General features: G+C 37.0%; 2 protein-coding genes across 2 annotated transcripts; one reads left to right on the top strand and one right to left on the bottom strand.

Moving 5' to 3' along the window:
- Positions 1-210: 210 nt before the first annotated feature.
- On the bottom strand, positions 211-9749 carry LOC125381542. Its single transcript, XM_048398428.1, has 2 exons — positions 9619-9749; positions 211-3121 (listed from the first exon to the last, which is right to left on the bottom strand). Exon 2 carries the CDS (start codon positions 3114-3116, stop codon positions 420-422), a length of 2697 nt encoding a protein of 898 aa, XP_048254385.1. The 5' UTR covers positions 3117-3121; positions 9619-9749; the 3' UTR covers positions 211-419.
- Positions 9750-12734: 2985 nt separating this feature from the next.
- On the top strand, positions 12735-23202 carry LOC125381541. Its single transcript, XM_048398423.1, has 10 exons — positions 12735-13217; positions 14673-14793; positions 15277-15324; positions 15600-15644; positions 16159-16331; positions 16566-16664; positions 17492-17559; positions 18387-18478; positions 18790-18899; positions 22183-23202. The coding sequence occupies exons 2-10, from the start codon at positions 14769-14771 to the stop codon at positions 22534-22536; spliced, it is 1014 nt and encodes a 337-aa protein (XP_048254380.1). The 5' UTR covers positions 12735-13217; positions 14673-14768; the 3' UTR covers positions 22537-23202.
- Positions 23203-23707: the final 505 nt, after the last annotated feature.

Raw genomic sequence — 23707 nt, 5'->3', positions numbered from 1 at the left:
CTAGTGCTATTTTACAAATCGAATATACCTTTATCAGACATGGCGATGCGATTGAACACCGGATTGGTACCCTGTTATATATGGCTGTTTCCCTCTCTGTTTCTCAGAACTAATCCATAAATTGATAGCATTATAACTAAACTGCTGTCGAGGTGTTCATTCCAAATCTTACATTTCACCAAGCCATGCAGAAATAACAAAAATACAAAACACAGGATGAACGTGAATTTATATTCAGGATATCATGTCATAGTTCAAGGTATATGTACAATAAATAACACTTGGGCACATCACTGGGTAATGATCATACATGTATACAATTATATCTACAATAATACACATACAAGAACTAAAATATAGAATGTACAATTAAAATTTCTATTTAAAGCAAAACTTTACAACAACAATAAACCAATAAATTACACACACACAAATCTGTCCCTTGGTGACACAAATGTAACTGTCCTGGTACCTATTTGTCCCTCAATTTTGACGAATTTACCCTTAATTCGTTGAATGGGCATAAACGAAGATGGACCAGAGTCAACATACATGGAAGAGTGCCAGGCTTCCACTGGTCGGCCACAATGGTTTTTTAGTTTATCTTCAAGTTCCCGATACCATTGAACTTCTGCAAGGATGTGTCTCTTCTCTATGCCGTCAACTCTTGCTGAGTGCTGAAGGTATCTCAATACCTTTCCAGGTCTCGGAGAAACCCCCCAACCAATTTTCCCGTCCCCGTCTGTCCAGTAGGCAGTGATGTAAGAAGATCTCACACTTTGAGACTTGGCAGATCCAAAGACTTCTGATCCAAGGTATAGAGTTTTTATTTCCCTAACGGCCGGCAAAGTCTCGACTGTTTCGCCATAGAGGGCTCTGTACATTTCTTGAAGGGAGTGTTCATCATTTTCAGTGAGGCCACGGACTTTATATTTTGAAAAAATGAACCTGTCAATGTCAGTCCACTGAAGGTTTTCAATGTGATGAAGTCGGGATGACATCTGTCGGAGCTGCAAGCATTCACTTGAATTAATCTTGCCAAGAGTACCCACTTTAATGTTAGCTGTAACAGTGGCGATGATCGGCTCAAGGGTGTCTCCAAAGTGAAACTCGTCATCTAAGACCAATCCAAGGAGATGAGAATGGCTTACGAAACGTCTCATCAGCTGCAGTTCTACGCTTTTCTTGTTAGTTGTGTAGTCGCCCAGCATACCATTAAACCGTTCAAAACTGAACAGCCAAAACGAGTAAATGGGTCCAAAGTCCTGAACACACTCAATCAGATGACCATGCAAGTGCATGTTAGGGGTAACTCTGTCACGGCCATATAATCGCTCAAAATTCTCACAGAAGCTGATCAGTAATAAATCTGCCATTTTTATGTCATTTTCAGTTAATACTCGGCAACACAAATATCTACAGGCCAATACAAAATTTCGCCAACATTCTAAATGATCATCAGAAATAACATCCTTCAGTGCATACACAGAAAACAGTAACGTCCAGTTTTTAAACTGGTCTGCACTAAACCCTGCAAAACCGGAGGAAATCTTATGTGGGATGCGACCAATGTCACTTGGACAGTTAACTGCATCCACCTTTGCTTGGATAGTGTCTAAGTTCTTGTCAGTTAGTACACCAGTGTCTCTCCATACATGCAACATATGTTTTGATGTCCCCAGAAACAAATTGTGCATAGGGTCCACAACAGACATTTTGATCAGATCAAGGTATGGCAGCTCAGACAAGACGGAGTATCTTGTTCCATACGAACTCGCAAGTGCTTCTCTATCTGTCTTGGTTCTGGCACTTGTGATGTGTCTAATTTCTCGTATATGCTTTTCATGGGTGCGAGGTATCCACTGAGTTCTGTCAAAACCACTGTAGTCTCTTTTGCCGAATTCACCAGGAAAAGACTTCTTGCACCGAGAACACCCTTTGACGGCTGCATGTCCCAGAAAGCCACATAACTTTCGGCAAGCAGGGATATCACATCCAATGCACATTAAGGCCAAGCGAAATATCTTAGAGTTGAATGAAAAACCTACTGTCCATGCTTCAAGAAGCTCATCAACTAAAGGTTGTACAAAACTGTTTGTAGGGGGTTCTTTCTTCATGTGCGGTATAATACCAACAATGATAACATTCTCACGTTTGTAACGTTCTTCTCGAGGTAGATTGAGGATGACTAAATACATTACACCTACAGAGTATTTGACGTGTTTGAATGGCTGAAACCAGTCTAAATTAAGCATAAGGCCATAGTTTCTCTTCTTCTTCAAATATGTCCCACTGAAGCTCTTCCAGATACGACCATCATACACGTCATGCAAAGTACCATCACTAACGACCCTGTCACGCCATTGTTCACATTTCTCCTCAAAACCTGGTCTTGACAAAAAGTTAAAAAGTGAATCTTTCAGAGATTTAAAATAATAGTTCTTATGTGGTACAAGCTTCTTCTTGCCAGAGGAAAGGGTCATACTTTGTAACAGTTGTGCACCACAAGGCTGGCGATAATGTCTCATTGGGTGATTAGGTTGGGAGACGTTTGAACAAGTCATACTGACTTCTTCTCCTTCGAAAACAGAAATACAGTCAGAATATCTATATATGCTACAGCATGCTGGGCATACAACATAGTGGAAAAAGTTATTGTCGTCAATTCTGAGTAATTTCTTGAGCAGGAAAATAGTACTTGGGAACATCGGTACTACAACAGCAAGGAACTTGTAATGCTGAGCGGCAACGGCGAGAAGGGCATGAAGGTATTTCAGAAGGAATGCGATGGCATTTGAGGAAATATAAAATACAGACTGCCAAATGCAGAGGAAGAAACATGTCCATAAGATGAGTGCCTTAAAAAATGGTTTCACTTCCGGTGAGGCAGGTTGAGAGGATTCAGCTTGCTGAGGTTTTCTCGGTTGAAAACTCTGAAGCAGATCGTCAATCTCATCTTCATCAAAGTATACCTCTTCATCATCGTCAGAGCTGTCTTGAGATGCAGGTTCAGGTTCTGTACTCGGACAAGTGCCTTTGTGTCGCTTGTAATTAGAAGAAGAGGAAAAAGAGTTTCCACAGTCTTCACAGCGTTTTCTCTTCATAAAGGAGGCCATGATTCCTGAAAAAGATAGTAACAAATTAGTAGTTTGTACATAAGATAGACAATACATCTAAACCTGTTACATTAATAAACATACACATCATCCGTTCATGTGGGAAGTACCTATATGCCTACAGCATAAAGAGGTCAATGAACAGATAAATGTTTATTGATAACTATTTCTAAAGTGACGGAATATCCGTTTTGTTAAATATACTTTTAGTATTTTGTGTGTGTGTGTGTGTGTGTATGTGTGTATGTGTGTGTGTGTGTGTGTGTGTGTGTGTGTGTGTGTGTGTGTGTGTGTGTGTGTGTGTGTGTGTGTGAGGTAGAAGAAGAATTGTACACCATAAAAATGGCTACGTATGTAGTTGGGGTAGATATGTTGAATGCCCGGCCAGTATGACCTTTGAGTCACTACAGTTTCAGTCATTAAAATGCGTAAAACAGTATTTGAGTGAAAGAAAACACTATAAGTGAGTGAAACGAAATACCTCAGTACAGGCACACCCAGTCCCACAACCCCAAGTCTGCATGTATCAATACTCATACCTGCCACATCCTCAATCACTTAACTTACTCACACAATCATCTGACAACATGTTCGCCAACCCTCGTATCACAACGCATGCACGCATGCACGCACGCACACTCGCACACACCCCCACCCACATCACATTCTTCTTTCCCCACCATTATGTCTACGTCAGCCAACATGGATCCATGCACATGCTTTCATACATAATCCATCCTCCCACCATTCCCCAACATCCATCGAACTATAACTATATCCGCCCTCATGTATCGGTATTCGTGCTTTCATACATACATACACCCCTCTACCATTCCCCTACATCCATCGCAGTATAACTATGACTATAACCGCCTTCGTGCATCTGCACTTATGTTCACATTGCATTGCATATGCATCGAATTACACGTTTAAAATATCGTAAATATTTTACAACATGTACATATTATATATCAGCAAACAGAGATTATAACGCAATAGATTTCATCCGTCAAAACATCACAGAAAGAGGGGCAGCCTGGAATTTTACAATGGCATCTGAATGCACTAAGACGTTCAACTGGTCAGGAGGTGAGAGTTGCGGAAGATTACGGTAAACTTCAGTTACAGATCTCCATTACGAATATCTAAAGTATGAATAAAGATCACAGCTTGCTATGACGTGTACTTCATGACTGCAGAATTTGCAATGTCCTTAGCTCTAAATTGTATGTCTAAATGCTTATGTAGATAAAGACCCAAATGTATATAGGCATGACCATATTATATTGTACGCACATATCACCACATTTAAAAACAAAGCTAGATTGAGTCTTTTAAGGGCATTAAGAACTGATACACACAAGGAAATATATTTATGGATGTCAACGGAGGAACACTGCGTTTCGGAATATATACATTCTCCTTCATCAGGTGCATATTATTAAATGCTATGAGGCAGAGAACATATATTTGTACCTGTAAGAACAACAAAAGTAAAACGATAGCAAAGAAGGGAACGCAACAAGGGAAGCCAACAGATAACTGGCATGGCGCTGATTACCCCGCCTCCCGTTTGCCCATTGTCCATTTCCCATTACCAATCATTCATAAGTTAAGTTTTGGCTTTAATTAGTCCATTGATAATCAACCATCAACGTCTATTATCTCCACCCTAAAAATATGTAGTTTACTGAGAAAGTGGTATCCAAATATAATGTGTGTTACTGTTGATCACTTTCTTAAAGGCATTTTGGTTCAAAGCTTTCGGTCATAGAAGCCGTGCCATTTTTCTCTTGTCAGAGGAGTACACAAAGTATACGTCATCTGGACTAACATTTTTGGTTCGGTGGCTGGGTTAGATCGCCAACTTTGTGTTCTGGCGATTGGGTGCCTCACTCACAGTGTGGGTTCAAATCCCGGACGGGACTCAACCCAAGAAAGTACGAGAATCTGTACTTTACTCAGAAAGTGTTATCCCAATTATAACATTTGTTGTCAAGAAAACACAATAAATGTATATTCGGCTTTGGAAGGGTAATGATATCACAGACATATACGGATATTGATGATGACTTGGAGGAGCTTCGTAACGCACGTCTTCTCAATTCAGGGATTGGTAAATCCAAATATGTGTGTGTGTGTGCGTGCGTGCGTGCGTGCGTAAATGTGGGCCTGTTGGATGTTACATAAAACATTTATCTTGAGCGGGATGGTAGTTCGAGTTGGATTAGCATGTTAACAATATGATCTTCTTTAGGCAGAGAATGCTGCGCATGAATGTATTGATGAAATTCCTAGGTACATGGGGCCTTTTCGTCCTCAGGAATACCCACAGTGGAGACTTCAATGGGGATAGGTTGTACTCAATGTGCTACCTGGTAGATTTTGTGTCATCAGACCGGACAACGTTGGTCTTTGACTGATTGTGGCGTAAAACACACTTTCCATTTACTTATATCGGAAATTGAATGTTCATCTTAATTGATATTGTTGAACATGTAATATATTTTTAAAGAAATAAAACAGTGACATAATAACTACAACTTTATGTGAGCGCGAGTAGCTTTTTTGGAATGAGATGAATAAGTCTTATAAAGTTGTAAGCTTCTTCACAACCGTGTAACTATGAATTGACTTTATTGTGTAATCAAAAAAGAGATAGGACCTAAAATAGCCAAATTTCATACGATTTCACTTGTCCACCATCTTGGATGCAAGGCGAAAACATTTCAGCGCGTTTGAAGCCACTGAGAATGCCCCCTGCAGAGTTGGACGAACATTCTGCGGTGGCGCGGCTGAGTTGACCAGAGGCTATCAGCAGTATTTCCTATCCAGGTTATTTAGGTCAGTTGTTTGTGTGTGTGTGTGTGTGTGTGTGTGTGTGCGTGCGTGCGTGCGTGCGTGCGTGCGTGCGTGCGTGTGGGGGGTGGGGGCGGGGGCGTGGGGGGTGATATTGGGGGGATAGATGATAGATTTAGCAACAAGTAAGGTCATCTTGAGTGGGGGGGTATTCGCAGATGGATTAGCATATGAACTATGATTCTCTTTAGGCCGAAAATGAGGATCCACGATGTTCGACCTGGTAGAAGTGTTATCAAACCTCACAGCATTGGTTTTTTGACTGACTGTAGCGTCAAAACAAACTCATTCATTTACTTGAACTGAATGTTCATCTTAATTGTTATGGATAGTCACGGAGCCATGATCCAGAGAACAGGGTGTCATTAGATAGAAATAAACTAAGTAATAATAGGATTACCAGAAAAACGGGGTTTTACACACAAGCCAATAAACTGCGCTCATTAACACCAGAGTAAGTCAGTACAAGATTGAAAACTGCCCCATAATTATGTATGACATGCTTGTCGGGTATTGCTACATATATATGTGAAAACAAAGTTATTAAAATGAAGAGCAAAACTGATGAAAGTTAACAATAAACGTGTTATATCGTCACTGCAAAAATAATGATTGTTTTTCTTTAGTATTAACATTCAAATACGTTATATATGTATCTGTATTAGCGATATTGTCTTTGTTCCGACGGTGAGTCAGCGTTAGCCGTACTATCTCGTAGTATAATTGAATTTCTGAAGACATTACGATACAGTTTTTCTGATGCATCACGTCTGCACTAGCGCTTGATAACAGCCTTGTGTTTGGGTGTTTCAGTGGTTTAAATCGCTGCTCTTGATATTGTTGATTAAACTTTGATACTGTGAACAATATAATGTTATGTGAGAGGTTGACTTTAGAACGGTAACATACTAATAGTATATAGGATGACATAAACAGAACAATGAGAAGTTCGTCCAGATTAGTGTATAGGCAACATTTAATAATTAAAATAATTACATTCAACAACTCCCCTTTTAAGTCCATTTTCCTGACTTATAAGTAAATGCAAGAACAATCGGCCGGAATAAAATGTATAGTTCTTGTCCACTTCCATATGACTATATAGCATACAATAAGCTATCGGGTCCCGTTTAGATCGGTTTGGGCGGCAGCCTAGATAGAATAGAATAGTTTCATCTTGGAATCTCCCATATCACTGGGGCTCCTCTTTAATTTAAATGGAGTTACTCGTTACGATTCCGAACCTTCACGTGACTGAGTTTATGAACCATTGTCAAATAGTGGTGACATTAAATCTAGGAAACAATACGCGAAGTCGCGCATGCACAGAACGGAAAATTTGGTCAAGGCATTAAGTAATCCGCATGCGCAGAACGATTGATTTCAGTACTTCCGCTAAGCGCTTCGAGTGCAGCGTCAAACGCGGGCCTGTAATCTAACACGCGGAGACTGACCAATGAAATCTGAGAAGTAGAAATACCGGTAGACGCTGTTGCTTGATTGACAATGTCAATCAAGAAAGGGAGGAGCTTAACGCTATCGTTCTCTCCCAGTAAATTCCGATGTCAAATAACGACGTTATTTGGACGGAAAAACGATGGTTTGAAAACGTCCAAATAACGTCGTTTTTCCGTCCAATGACCATATACGGAAAAAAACGACGTTTTCGTGTTTGCAGTGTAAGGATGCCACTGTCTTAAATATACATGTTAAAAACTAGTAAGCACCATTTCTATGGTTTACTATTTCTATAGCAGAATATGCAGGTACAATTTACTGACGAAGAACTGGACGAAAGGTTTGGTTTAAATGCAGTAAAGTCACATGCCACATCTTAATGTCATTCCATACAATAAACACTTGCGACCAAATACGTATTCATGGTGATAGTGTTTACAGAGATCGAGTTTCTGTGCCAGTTATATAATGATAAACTTATACAGCCTTTCAAAAAGCAATAATTCATTAAATAAAAATTGATGTAATGCTCAAGCCATAGCTTCGTCACGTCCTTATACGATAACAATAAAAACGTGAATCCATACACTTTTAGGTTAATCATATTGGTTCTACCATGATGTTAGCCTGTTCTGGATTCTGATGTGGTCAGTCAAACTGAATCAGAGGTATCAAAGGAGTGTAAGTTGTCTCGTACGAAAGTATCAATATAACATCAGTCGGTAAAATACTTCGAACATTTATACCATCAAATCTAAGTGGACTTAACAAATAATGAATAATTAATATTTCGGTGTGAAATGCAATTAAATTGGTTATGGACCGCGAAATAATGCTTAATTTCACATATAAATCTAGTATGAAAGGTTTTTAATGCTGCGTTTGTTGCTTTCAACTGTCGTTTGTTTCGTGGCGTTCTTGTACAAAATCCCACCCCTTTCATATTATCATCGTTGAAAGCAAAGAGTTCATACGCAATTCTCACTATGTTCACATAATTATATATTCTCTCAATTAAAAACAAAGTAGTTTTGTTTCCAAAATAACACGATCTATTGTTGAAGTTGCCAGAATACTTATAGATAAATAGTCATTGGATTTGTCATAGTGAGTCGTATATAGTGTTTCCAACATCACTCTTATTGGAACAAGAAGTATATTGACACTGTATTCATATATGAACCGTTCACATTTATTTGTAGTAAGATAACTAAAAACGAGTCAAGAGGCGTCACTCTATTATCTAACAGAACCCTAAACGAATTAACAGACATTAAAACGGTAAGTTTTCGAAATATAATCAATACCCCATTCTACAGTTCAATATTTCTCTAGTGCATGCTCGCCTCAGACTCGGGTTTAGTTATGTAACTGGTCATGTATAAGATTTATATCTGAATGCTTGATGAACACAACGGATCCAATTCTGTTTTAGTGCATGGAAATTACAGTAAAGTTAAGATCTACAATAACTGGTTGCGAACTAGTTACAGTTTTATAATTTCCCTGTATCAAGAAGAAAAGATTTGGCATAATGCTCAGGTCGGCAATTAATGGTTGGCAGTTTTATCTCTTTCTAGAGTGATAGCTTTCATTATGGAAAAATGATATTTGAATTTCACACTTTCTAAAGTGACGGTTATCTGAAGATTGTCAACATATTCATCTTTTGAATTCCGATTACCCTCACGTGTATCTTATCATAACATTTTACGCATAAGTCTTTATTGGTTCTCGCTATTGGTGAAATTGTGCCGTCTATGTACGACTATGATATTTTTAATATATCATAGTTCAAAAGACGTTCTCGTCAACTACGGACATACCCAATGTCGTATTCTCGTTATGAAAAACCTACCTCGCAGTCGTGAAATGGTATCAAGGACACTAAACTAATTAAATATTTTATCTGGGAGTGGTATAGCCGGAGTTGTACTGAGACATTTCAGAAATTAACATACTCTCGACTCACATTCACTTTCGACAACTTAGACAGTAGTTTCGTATGGTATGAAAGCAACTTCTAAATCTGTTTGAAAAATCGCAAAGAAAAGCTGTTTACATGTAACGCATTGCCATCTAATCTACATCATATCGTCAAACAAGACATTGTTTTCAGCTTTCATTAATCAATATCTTCTACGCAACATAACATCTACATGGGAGAAGTAAAATGATTACTTACTTATTCAGTTGTTAATCCGGCCCTCTCCAGAAACTTGACCAGTTTCTTAATCTACGATGAATGGCAACTTGAGCAGGCAGCTGGGCAAACACAGGAATGTGATGATTGTTGAAGCATACCAATCAGGGTATACTCTGCCGCTGAGGAGAACGTGTCATATAGCACCAATGACCTACCACGTGACATAGCGAGCAGTCACGTGATATGTTACGCGCGAGAAGTTAATTCCATGGTGTGCAATAGTCTTCATTCCAAACTGACGCCATCTTTCAGTGCTTTTATACAAACAACATTATATTTTATTCATTTAGTTTTTACTTACCTTTTTTAAATAAAATTCACTTTCTGTGAAGCAGACGTTAAATAAACGAAAGAAACAACTCATTTTAGTATCTGAAGTAATCCTTAACTTATTATCTTAAAACTCACCTCTAGTTTTTACATAATATTCAGTTAGATTATTTACCATATCTTGTTTTGTGTTTGTACCCGTCGGGCACATCCCATTTGTGAAGCCGATGTTGAATGATGATGTGACACTCCCACTCCAAATAAAGGGGATAATAGAATATAAATATTTCAGATAACACTTACTGTTACCTTTAATAAATCTTTTCCTTGTTGTTGTTTTTAATGAATAAAAATAGCTTTTTGGGGTGATTTTTTTGTATCTAAAGATAGTAACCCGGCATGATGAAAGGACAATGTATGAAACGATGAAACAGAAGCAACATATATAACGGAATACGGTTGGTCCTTATAGCCTTCTGTTCTATTTGTAGGAACAGACTAAGCAAGAATGCTTCGCTGTGAACTTAATTTTTTCAGTGAAACCCCTATCAAAATACTACCCTTGTTTCTCTTTTCAAAGATTCTATTTTTCACCTGTTTTGTCTGGTTTAAATTTAACAGTTTTTATTCAGAAAGGCCATACGCCTTTCATACGACAATTCACTGCAATAATGATGAGAAAAACAGATTGAGTTATATCATTGTAGATACAATTACTGGTAGCTGCATATTATATTTTGGCACTATTTACCACGAAAAGACCAAATCATGAGCAAATTTAACTGAAATGTAAAGTGGCTACTCTTTATATTTATTTTCTTATCTTCCTTGTCTATAATCATATGACATTGCCTATGAAATTTGAATAAATAAACAAATATTTTGTTTTCCCATACCGACTGACGATTGTCGTAGAACAAAGATCGTTTCTACAATAGAGGGCCTCATTAGTAATATTTGAACTAATATATTATATTTTGTAAACGCTTTTGCTGGCTGTGACCTAGGCAAACCATGATGTTTTTAGAAGAATCTGCTTTGTTTAAATCACAATCACTGATCCAAACATGTGCGCCAATATGTTAATCCTTCAATAAGATTATCTTATCGTGAGAAGAAAGGTGCCGTTTATGAACTGTGCGTTGCGACTCAACGTTCAACTGAATTGTGAAAACATTTTAGTATTGGGCAGAGACGTCCACATTATACAAATTCTCACTTCCGTTTAAAAAATCCAAAATGCATATATACTTAGACGTCTGATGGCCAGTTACGTTTGAAACGCGTTGAAAAAAGGCTGTTCATTATCTTGGATCGACTTTTTGCAATGGAAGAGGCATCACTGCATGGAATTTGGTCAGAGTCAGGAGAAAGCTCAGGTAAGACCAAATATCTACATATTTATTTATGTAAAGACATCGGTTTATTTCTGTGTAAATCACCATATAGAGGAGATACATTATCGTTCGATATTATTATATTATGCAAAACATCACACATAAGATTATGAAATGTTTTCCCTTTCTGAGATATTGCTCATATCTGACAAATATACATACATTGTAAAGGAATCGTTTAGTGCCATATACATGAATATAGAAATGTAATGACTACTCTATTAACATAAGACGTTCGATATAGAGTTGTGAACGGACCTAACAATTTACATCTACCATCTTTTATTATCTCTGTCGCAGAAAGCACACTTCGTTGTGAACTGCAGTGTTATAGTGAGAACCTTTGACACAGAAGACAATTATTTCTAAAATATGTTCTAAAATAACGTATCGCTTTACCGTATGCATGTACATAGTATAACGTTAGTTGTTATCTATTAGATTTTTGATCCCCGTACATTGCTAAAACTGCACAATGCGACACCCGGGTATACGACTATTAAAAAACCTCCAATACAACAATGTTGATAAACAAAGATTATTTGTGATATCTACAAGCAGTGTCACAATAAAACTGAAGATTTTGATTTTGTATCGCCTATGAAAAGTAATTTATTCTGCAAACATGCAGTGCCACGGAAACTCTAACTATCTTTTATTAAGAAGCTGCATATGTGTTATTTCGTTTAAACAATTTGTAACTACAGTTTGAATCCCCTTTTTAACATGGACATATTATACACTTGATGAGATTGTTTGCGCGGCTCAGTTCTCAGTTCACATGTTTGACAAATGGCACTATAAAACGTTGGTAAAAATATCAAAAACAGCCTTTTTAATTTGGAATAGTATATGCCCAATGACGGTTTGGCAGAAACCACAAAAAAGTATAGATTGTCAATAACATGTCGCACATACCGGGCCCTAGTTCAAGATCAAAGATAATTGCCGCCTTGGAATGTCTAGCGGAATGATTGACACCTGTTATCACTGTAAATGTCTTGTCAAGGCTTGACTAACGATGACTCAACGCCAATTTAAAGAGGACATTACCACATGTTTATTGATAAACATTGAGAATAACCATAGACAGTATGGCGCCGCTTAATTTGACTGTCTGCCGCTTTCACACTGATTTGACAATATGCATAGGTAACACGCGTTACTGCCGCATGAGTTTGTTATTTTCTATGATGGGTAGTGATACGTGTGCGATTTATTTGCAATGAAACTTAGCCAATTCTCTATGACATCGGCATTTGTGCACGGGAACCACGGCGTGTATGTTTATTTCTCTCAAATCGTAAACGTAATTATTAATTACTACAGTCACCTACTACAATATTTTGGGTTATTTGTCATTTGGATATTTTCTTAATAACTTAAGACAAATAATTGATATATGAATTATTTATATTAACATGAATTCAGGCTCTTGAAATAGAGTTTATTAACATCATTCCTCTATTTGGCTGGCATTTTGAGTAGATTGTTCTGACTAAATCTAGTTCCACCATGCAAACTACATGTTTTCCTCTGAATTTATAATCAGTATCTCCTCAATTGTAATTATTCTACCTGCGTTTTATGTTATAAGAAAACCGAACAGTTATCATCATTCGATAGGACAAAGGCTTAACTATGCTTCTTACCCAAACTACCAAACTAAGTATTCAGATGTGTGACCATATCCCTACAAACACGCTAAAACCAAGCAATCCCATTTCACTTACATATTGTTTGAAACACATGCTAGTCAATCGCAAAATACTGATTCGCATTTTAGATTCAAGGTAAGCAATGCATTATATACTTACAACATATTTATCATGTTCAATTTAAGGATCCGAATACCAGATCGACGAGGAGGACAAGAGTGACACATCGTCGGAATTTGCCACCAATTACCAGGTATTAATTGAAATAGTGAATAGATTATTCACTGATTATCCGGGGAAGTTAACAATTTTTGATTTAAACAATATTTCATTCGGAAATAATATAACGATACAGAATAGGGAAAAGGTGAACCGAAAACTAAATATCTATACTAAGTCTAACATCTTTCCTCTTACAATAATGTACGCAGTAACTATATTCTAATGTAAATGAATAACATTTTGTAAAAAGGAAATACGGTGAGACAGTTAAGTAATGTTGTATCATTTATTTCGGTTTCTTCATGTCCCAGGAAACTATACGCTGACCTCTTGTAATAGAGTAACATGAATGTTTTATTAGTAGACTGAATGTGTGTCTGTATGAACTGAATTGTATCATCATAGTGTTGACCCAAAAGGAATATCGCCAAGGTGAACGAGACAAAAATATTGAAAAAAATCATAGAGTAGGTTAGGAAAAAAAGTCATGGGAAAAAAATCATAAACAATAAAATCTGTATGCATATCAGTTTTATTCAAGTAACAACAAGTGATCTGAAGACTAAATAAATAAAGTCCTGTTCTGTTCTGAAGACGCCGTCATGATTAGTTGGCGCCAGCCTAGACTGTCCAATCAACGTGAATATACAAACCGTGATGTTACTTGACCAGTTGATGGCACCTGTCAAACTCAAAGTGCCCCTGGTCCTCCACCCACCATGTGTAATACTTTAGCGCACTTGAACGTTTTATGTGCAGCTATATCACTGTTAGGCTGAGTGATGAGAGAATAAATTTGGTCGTTTTTGTTAACGATCGTTTTTATGTTCAACCTGGTAACCTTATAAGTGACTAACTGTTTTATCATGATGAAATGAAACATAAAAAAATAATCAGAGGGAATGACGGTCGCATTTTTCGCATACATGTCATGCTCGCATTAATTTCATGATTTACTCAAGATAGATTTGAGCAACGATCATGTTTGGGTAAGGGAGATAATTTTGTCTCCGCTTGCAATTGGTTTCAATCGGACGAGCAGCTCCGAGATCGCATCTTGACTGTTCGGTACGGCCGAAACGCGGCATCCATGTTGTTCACGCTCCTTAGATCACGCGGCCTCATTGGCCTGACGAGACATAGCTCTACATGCCACTATCGCTTTGCTTCAGTTTCTGCCAGTCTATACCTTTCTTGAATCAATTAACGATTTCATTGTCAAAGTGGTCTGATTTCAGTAATGTTAATGAAATCGGTGTTGTAATATATTATAAACTTGAACATTGTGCACTATCTGTTATACATCTGTCAGTTATATATGTAATATTCATATTGTCAGGGATTGTTTTACTAAATGTGTTAACACTTATATCACCCGTTTACATCATCTGCTGCTAGTGTCGAAAACAAGTGTTTGACGAATTCAAGTTTTACCGCATAACCATATTGTGGAAACATTTTAATTTTGTATTTGGTCTCATCGTAGAGTCCAGTCAAGCGCAAGAACAAAATCTTGAGACAAAGGGAAGAAAATGGAAAAAAGAATAGATTAGGAAGCGGTCCAGTTGCCTCATCTACACCTATGACAAGAGTTTACGACTTTTCAGGTATTTCTTACCGAACTTTACAATAATGGTTCCTAATTAGTGGCCAGGTTGAACTGTTGAAATGTGTCTGTGATTGCAGAAAGTGTCTCTCATAACCTGTAATGGGTTGTTCATACATAATTGTTTTAAATAGATTTTATATTGTAAATATGAGGTGAGACTGTAATAAAATATCTGTCTGTAATTACGACAAGTAGGACTAACCGTTAGCTTTAGCAGTCCACGTGAAGCAAAAAAAGTATAACGTTTGTGACTCGCCTGCAGTCGCAGATGAATTTCTTTACCTTTTTAAATGTCCAGGGCTCAATCATCAAAGAAAAACATGAACTGTAAATTATTGTGCATGGCAAAATGTATATAAACTTTGCAAATGTATGCAGTCTAAAAACTATTATGTTCGAGCAATAAAGCACGTTCAAGATAACTGATTCATATATTTTCATCAACCCAAGCCCATTTCTTAAATTGTACTTTTCTATGCAGATGGAGAAGATGACGGTCAGGACTTACTGAGAAGAGCCTCAAGCTGTAGTATGTATTTTCATCAAACACAATTCTATGAGCAGGTTCATGAATTTTCTTGTCACATTCGTGTAGTTTAACATGTAATTTGCTTTCATTTCAATCAGAGATTATCGTAGGTATGCTTAGACACGCAGTTATTTTCAACATCTAAATGGATATTCATAAAGATAAATGAAATCCGTATCCATCGGCGATCAATGGTATGTAGTGCATCGATGTGTCTGCAATTTGCTTAGAAAATAGCACTCATACGGCATCTGATAAACAAATTAATGTTTCAGAGAAACAAGCTGCAATTCAAGCTGAGACTCCTCGTATGAGACAAGGTATGTCACACAACGTATGAAATGATTTTTCGCATTGTATGAATAATCATACATTTATATGATTTTGGCACATCTTTAGCTGCCACAAGATACGCGGAATGACACAGGAGGAACATCTCCATTATTGATAAGGATTGCTTAATCGACATTAAAATGCCCCAGCTAATGATATTCAAACACTCATTCGTCAACACCAATTACATTCGACCAGCAACAAGATCATTTAATGTAACTATCCTTTTTATGTTTGCCGCTGAGGCTTGTCTTATATTCCAGCGGGATTTCAAATGACTGCAACCTAGTGCTTATAACACTTCAGATTGCAGTTGATGGCAAAATTAGCTTACTCTTTTTAATAAGAATATCAAGGAGGGGTAGTTCTGTTTGGCTCGAATATATTTTGAATTTGATATTTGAGTGCATATTTTGGAGAAGGTTGCACTTGAATTTTTCCCAGAACGTAAAACGGTCATCCAGGTGCTATGTAAGTATTTAATGTTTCTCTTAATTACAGGAAAGTCAATCCCCTATGCGGAATTTCTCCAACTCATGAGGGTCATGGAAGGACGACCTCACAGGGCCATTACAGATTTGAAGGGCGAAGTCGGCGACCTTAAAAAGGAAATTGGAAACTTAAACAGCGAGGTTAGAGACCTCAAGAGCAAACTTACTGAAAAGAATACACAGGTAAGTGATGATAGTCAACACTGTATTCAGTTTAAAATGCATCCTCGATATGATTTATCGTGTTTCAAGGGGAAAATTATAGTTAAATATATATTTACGTGTCATTACAAGGAAACATTGATTTTAAAAATTGCATCCAGCCAGTGTTGGATCATGCGATATAACAGTAAGTGAACTAGTAGGGCATACCATGATACGTTTCACCGTCAATTTTCACTATATTTGTATTTCCAGGTTACCGCCCTAACTGCAAAAGTTACACGTTTGGACAACAGGGTCCAGGAACCAACACAAACTTCGACCAAATCCAGCAAAGTCAGTACAAACATAAGGGTAAGATCCCAGCAAAACATCAAAACGGCGGATATGTGGAAAACCGTGTTTAGCGACCGAGATTATACAGCTCGTTAAACGAGGGCAATCAACATAAACTATGTGTTGTTATTGGGAAGAAAAACACCATAACGATTGTTTTCCCGATGTACTCGGCACTAATAAGCGGATTAAGGTTCAATTCAGATACTTTCGGCTTGAAAGCATTCACTTTCTTTATCTAAAATAATATTTGGCATGGGGGAGATTGCACTAGTGTAATGATAAAACACCACTTTGTTTACAATCAAGTTGTAAACAATCAAGTTGTAAACCAACGCATGGACCTGTTACTGTTGTGGTACGGTATATTGTAGACATGGAGCATAGAGTGTTTTTGTATGTTGGATGAGTGTGTTTGGATGAGAAAGTGTTTGTATGCGTGAACGTTGTGTTTGTGTCCAGAATGGTAAATGCGTATGAGTTTCGTATGTACCCCGGTATGAAAGTATGAAAGTAATTATGTCTTGAGTGTATGTGTGTGAACGTTACGTAAATTTGTGCATGGAGGTATCTGAGTGAGGTAGGTATGTTGTGGTGTGTCCACAGAGGTGGATGTGGGATGCAACTGTATTTTATTGTAATTTTTTAAAAAATTTTAAATGGCCAGGTGTATCTATTTTAAATAGCTTGGGTTCAGCAATCGCATTAATTTCACGATTTACAGTAATCGATGCGTTTCTCATAAGACAATATCAAGTTTCGATAGATTTATCTCACAGATAAAATCACCAATATTGATTCTTTCTATTGTCTGTTAACTATATTTTATCAATTTTCTTCCTTAGGCAGCATTGAAGGCAGCGATCGACCATGCTGAAACTGAGAAAGGGTGGACTATGGAGCCTATGTTCACGTAAGTATCGTAGTGTGCAGTGATCATTTTGGAAAGGACGATATGTTCATTCTGTTACAATCATTTAAATAATTCGAAAATATCATTTTTACCATACTTGACAACCATTTGTTTGGAGTCGACTTACACCAGGAAAACGCTGTGGCATTGTAAGCACTATTTCTGTTGATATGTGTATCTTTGCGTCTGTGAGACCGAGTATGTAATCTATATAATTATTTATCTCTTTTTAAACCCCTATAGGTTTGTCGCTGATAAAAGTTAATCAAAACTATCAAAAGTCATATGTAATTTATCTTTGTTTCACTTATACTTTTATTACAGTACTTTTTATTCAGATGAATAGATAGGCTTGTTTTAAAATCTTATCGCATTATCAATGAACGAGTCGCAAAGTTTTGTGTGCCTCAAGTTTTTCTGATAAAATTGGAGGTACATCCGAAAAAGACTGTTACGCAATTTTGGCAAAAATAATATTTTCTTAATACCACCACGATTACTTCTCTTCCATGAATCCCGTTTCAGTAGAAAATAGTCATAAATAAAGTCTTAGGAATCTTTGTAATGGGAAATTATATGAGACAGTCACATAAATATATATATTTTTGTTATTTTTGTACCAGAAAACTGTACCACCAATATATCTCAAATCTAAACGAATATGTCTTAATTATGCAGTGAAATTATACCTAATAATCTTGCTTCTTTTAGTTACTTCAAAATAAGTTAATAAGTTCATGCTGAAGTCGTTAAAGAAGATTATATGTAATAGTTATTGGCATATGTATATTTCTGGTCATATAATAAAAGTAAAACATTTGTTGCAGGTTGGAGTCCGCACAGAATCGACAAGTTGTCAAATACATCTGGGACTTTTCTAAGGTGATAGCTCCAAGCATGACAAAACAGGAATTTAAAGGTATTTTTATCATTTAAGTGTATTTCAAATGCATGTGTCCGTCATGTACATTTTTAAAACATTTCAATTCCATAAGTCAATGCAAAGGTACACATGCCTACTAGTGGAAAGATTTAAACCTTTTTTCAGTGTTTTGAAATGACTTATCTATGATGCGTAACATTCCCATTAGTCTGTCAGGAAAGAATTATATGCAGCATTCACAGGTAAACTAATGGTTAAAGACTTGCTGTACACTATTTGAAGATAAGGAAAAAAGACCGGTATGTTGCAGTTCACATCCAAATAAGGAAAGAAACATTATGTTCCAGATGGTATGACCAGGATCATGTTAACGAAGAAAGAGAAGCTATCCCGAACACGTAACGGAAAAGAGAAAGAACACACGGACGCGTCCAGAAAGAATTCAAGGAAACTGACGGTAAGTTGAAAGATTTGTGTTGCTGGAGGGATTAAATACCCCCTTAGGATATAAAATTTGGATTATTGAAGATGAATTTTGAGTGAAGCTTAACTTGGGCAAAGTAAGGCCAATTGTTGGAAGTGTTTGAGGTGTGACTTTATATAGGCCTGTTGGCCATGGCCGCCGAGTTAAAAAAAAGAGAAATTTAGAATGAGGTGAGTGGCGCCTTATTAATATATAATTAAAAGGTGCCCAGTGGAGTAAGGTTATAGGGAGAGGTGGAATTTGGAATACATATGTTTTTTGCAGAATTAACAGCAGGATAGATTAGAATAGAGAATTTTATTAGGACAACCGGGGTGTATAAAAATTGGTAAATTGCCTGCTTTTAATATTTACCTATTTACCCTTATATAGTTTACACCCCGGGTAATTTTCTGTTGTTTATATTATGAGTGTATATATATACATAGTGCCCCAGGTAATTTTACAAGTATACACTACAATTCTAAGACGGAAAGGCCGTCATGTGTTGTCTAGACTGTCCAATCAACGTGAGTTAACAAACCGTGATCACTTGACTAGCATTGATTAGCTTGTCTATAATGCCCACCTTTGTAACATGTCAATATATTGCTTTGTCATTATATCATTGTAATTAGTGCTGAGAAAATGTTGTTATGAACAGTGGCACGACCATCACCCGACACCTGTATATATTCAATGTGTTACGTGACAGACTATTTCTATTATCCCCCAGTCTCTGTCTTGTTAGTTAACGCCAGAGTCGACACACGCGTAGCTCAGCTATTTTAGTCAGTCTTCTAATGACTGGGACAACACACACGACTTGTGTAACTTGTTTATAATTTCAATCACTGTTCAGAAAACATTTGTGGAGGTGTAATAAACCACAGGCGCGAAAGAGATTTTTTTTTAACCTTTAATATGAAAGTATATATTTTACAAGAGCTTTTTGCCAGTCTAGCTACCACTCGCTCGTCTTCTACATAAGAGTAAAAGTGGGGCACATCTCTGCCGGTATTCTTCCATGTATTCGCATAACAGCTTCGAAATAATATTTTGGGCGTCCATTGATGCACATATGCATCGGAGAGTCAACTAGGACATTGGCAAATGAATTCATGTAAATGCAATATCATCATACAACGTGTTTAGAAAATAATAAGAAGAAGAAGATTCCAAGCGATGCTCCCGAGTGCTTTGCCGGTACTGACGTCAGTGGTTAGGGCTTGTGGTTTTGCACATTAGTAGATAATAGAATCCAGTCAATATATATAATATCGTTTTTTAAGTCTTTCACAGTATTTTAACCTGTGAAATAAACTCATCATAATACTTATTAAGAGGTGTGTCGCTAATCAACTCGGGATATCTTTGATATTCCATGTATAACTTTGCTCTGACTTATTGAATTTCCTATTTACCTGGCTTGAATCAATTCATATACAGAAGAGTAAAACGACTGAACCTGCATACATTTTAAGCGGTCATTGATCAAAGGATATTATGAGGCGTACTACTTTTTGTTTGTCAACATCACGCCTCGAAACATTTTATAAAGTAAACCGTGACTGTTCTGTTGTTAAAATTAGGTATTACTGAAACGGATTTTTGAGCAGTTGTCAATATATGAAATAATAGGTCATGTGTATCCATTAATGCCCATCCGACGGATATGTTTCCATTACCAAGCCTAGTAAGGCAAGGTTGCCTGTTGTCCTCAATACTATTTTGTGTTGAGCAATACGATTTAGCAACAAAATTTAAAAAAATCATTGGCTTGCTATTATATGCGTATGAATTTCTCTTTTAACAGCAGGGTTTTGCCCGGTCTCAGTAATATTGAATTGTATAAACGTTGTTAGGTAAGGTTTAAATCTTACCATTTCTTGGTAGTTATTATTGTCGTTGCAAGAAATTAATAGTTTCTTTTAAATGTTACTTGACGAATTTACATTGCACCCTCAATGTAAATGTGTTGTCAATATATTCAAATAGTTGAAATCATTTCCTAAATAACTAATGTTACACAAATAACACTTTCCGCCATAAAAAGGTACATAACGCCATCTTTCTACCTTTATAGAAACCCTGAGCGTCACCCAATGACCCTAATAAATCTGTCACCCGCGGCCGCATGTATATGCACATAGAAAATTGGTTAGAGGTAGATATGCCACAAATACAATTACAGAAACTCTCAGAATATGATAAATTAGGAAGCATTTGTTTTTAATGATTTAAAGAATGGTTTATCTCAAATAAAGAAGGCCAACAGACAATGCCTATATGAAGTTCCCTCCAGACAAATTCCTTCCACATAATTTACTATTGCATCTCAGAGGACTGTACCTTGGGTACTGAAACAGATAATGAACATTACCCTGATAAAAGTAACCACAACTAGAAGATAAATTATGAGGAGCAAATCTATCAAATTTGTAGCCATTTATTTCACTACGTTCTTATCTAAATGTACTATGTACTATCCAATTCTTTCCGTTACCAAATATTCTATATTGATGAGTTACATTACTATCGATCCGGACTTGGGTTGTCAAACATGTTAAATCGACACAAATTAGCCTCGAGCAGATCACCACTCAGCTGCCCAGCCATTCCACAGAGATTTTTCTTAAATTGTTCTGATAAACAAAACCAGAATATCGGAATCGTAACTGACATATCTCCCTTACTTGCGATATGTTCCAATGTTGTTAGAAATGTCGTGTCATTTTAAAACGTATATAAATCCAATCATACCTTCAGATCATTGTTGTAACATGTCTTTTGGTAGTATATTTATCTATACTACGAAATGTTTCATGTTTCATACTCTGTGGGGAGTGACTAATATTCACACCAAGTACCAGATAGATAGTTAGGAATCTAACGATGCGTATAACTATAGTTGCTGCAATTGCTTCTCTGAAATGAGAATAAAATGTTTCATGTTTGTTATTCCTGCATTAAAACGTCTTAAATAACTCCTGCTTGTACGCAGTGAGTTTTACTTTAGGAGTTCAACTGCAAATAATATGTACTATGAGTTGTAAGTTAATGTTACTGAAACTTGAAGATTATCTGTAGACTTCTTTTTATAGATTTAGATATATATTTCTTCCCATTTACAGAATTTCGATTTATAGTGACTCTAAACACAACATGCTCAGGAAAAACTATTCTACTGAAGTAATGGGCACATTTCTGTTTTGTCTTCGTTTTATTTCGTGTTTAAGAAAGGTGGGTGTTATAAAGTGAACGGTTTTGCTTTCAGAAAAGCAGAAACCGTGTAACTGGCATTGAAAAATCCGAACTACCTCATCACACAAGGACCAAGTACATTCGAGTAATGAAAAAAACGCAGCTCATGTCGTCAGAAGAGAGTTCGGTCGACGAGGATGGCAACCGGGTCTTCAATGTGAGAAGGAGGGACTGGGAGAGTCATGAAATGAGGGCCGCTAAAAAAGTGGCCGACGAGACATTTAGTAAAACAACCAAGACAGCAGCGTCCATCGTACCACGGACGAGACGAATTACAGGTGTCTCGTCATTTGCACCACCTCCTGCCTGGTTGCAGAAAGAAGACAGCTGGGTCAGCTCAGCACTGACATACCATGGAGTAGTTTAGAATCATCATCATTCATATCCTCATCAGAACATGCTTACTTACTTACTAAAAGGGGTGTTTTTATAGGTTAGGAATTTTAGGGTTTATTGGCAGCTTGTTTTTTGTCCTTTTTTTTAAATGCGGCCAAGTAGGCCTGGTTTGATTAGATATATGCTTAGTGCTTCAAAGGTTTAAAGTCATGTAGGGGGTTCAGTACAGTCATGTGATTGTTGCAATTTAGTGAGGATTGGAGTGTTGTTTGGTCTGTGTTGCTGGTAATGTGTTCCATAAAGTATTGAATAGGGCGCTCTAAATGTAAATGTCACACGGGAATAATACGTGTTCGGGCGTTTCTTTTTAAGTTGCAGTGGGGGTATTTACCGGTTTGGTGGTTTTTTTAATTAGGTGTAGGTGAGAGCTTAACTTAGTGTGGCCTGTTTGTAGTTTGGTTATTACTCTGTCAATGTTTTTGGTTTTATGATGGATATGTTTTTTTGAGTGGCGTTTTAGTTTGCAATCATATTTCTGATTGTTATTTTGCCGCTATTTTCCTTTGAGATACTTTTAACTTCTTTTTTTTTATTTTGGTAGGTTGATGCTTGGGATGCTTACTTCTTCTAATTTTAGTGCTGATTTGGCTGCTTTGTCTACATGTTCGTTGCCAAACACCCCAACGTGGGCAGGGATCCAAACTATTTCTATGTCTTTACCTAGTTTACGTAGATTGTTGGCGCTTTTATCTGTTGTATTAGTTTGGGGCGTTTTTTGTGGTTTTGTTTTTATGGCCTGGAGCCCACTTAATGAGCCGGGATGCGCATGAATCACGGTCGTCAAAACGAATATATTTACCAATTATATGAAGTCAATTAGCCAGTTCAAGAGACAATACCCTGGTGTAATTACGTCGCATGCCTCTGGTTCACGGTTCGTCTGATCTCCCGTCATAAAACCACGATGTTTATTTACCTGGAGCCCCAGACAGCGCTGACTTCCCTGTGTGCAAGTACGTACATGGCAATAAATGGTTTGACAGTTGTTTGACGGAATCCCCCCCCCCCCCCCCCCCCTCCTTCTACCTTTTATGGCATATTTCAAAATTCCAAACTTGACCTGTTTTGTATATATGTATATATTATTATGTTAATATGGACAATGGTAAAATTCATAATCACAGTTCAAGGGCTGTTCACAA

Source organism: Haliotis rufescens, unplaced genomic scaffold (assembly GCF_023055435.1).
Source record: "Haliotis rufescens isolate VD_foot unplaced genomic scaffold, xgHalRufe1.0.p SCAF_1, whole genome shotgun sequence".
Classification (NCBI taxonomy): Eukaryota; Metazoa; Mollusca; class Gastropoda; order Lepetellida; family Haliotidae; genus Haliotis; species Haliotis rufescens.
The sequence above is the reverse complement of the archived record's forward strand: the minus strand, read 5'-3'. Positions and strand labels throughout refer to the sequence as shown.

Excerpts from the sequence above, each read along its gene's own strand:
- LOC125381542 (XM_048398428.1), bottom strand. The coding sequence starts at position 3,116 with ATGGCCTCCTTTATGAAGAGAAAACGCTGTGAAGACTGTGGAAACTCT.
- LOC125381541 (XM_048398423.1), top strand. The coding sequence starts at position 14,769 with ATGACAAGAGTTTACGACTTTTCAG. Across the intron at positions 14,794-15,276 it reads AAGAGTTTACGACTTTTCAG|ATGGAGAAGATGACGGTCAG; the intron begins GTATTTCTTACC and ends TTTTCTATGCAG. Across the intron at positions 15,325-15,599 it reads GAGAAGAGCCTCAAGCTGTA|AGAAACAAGCTGCAATTCAA; the intron begins GTATGTATTTTC and ends TTAATGTTTCAG.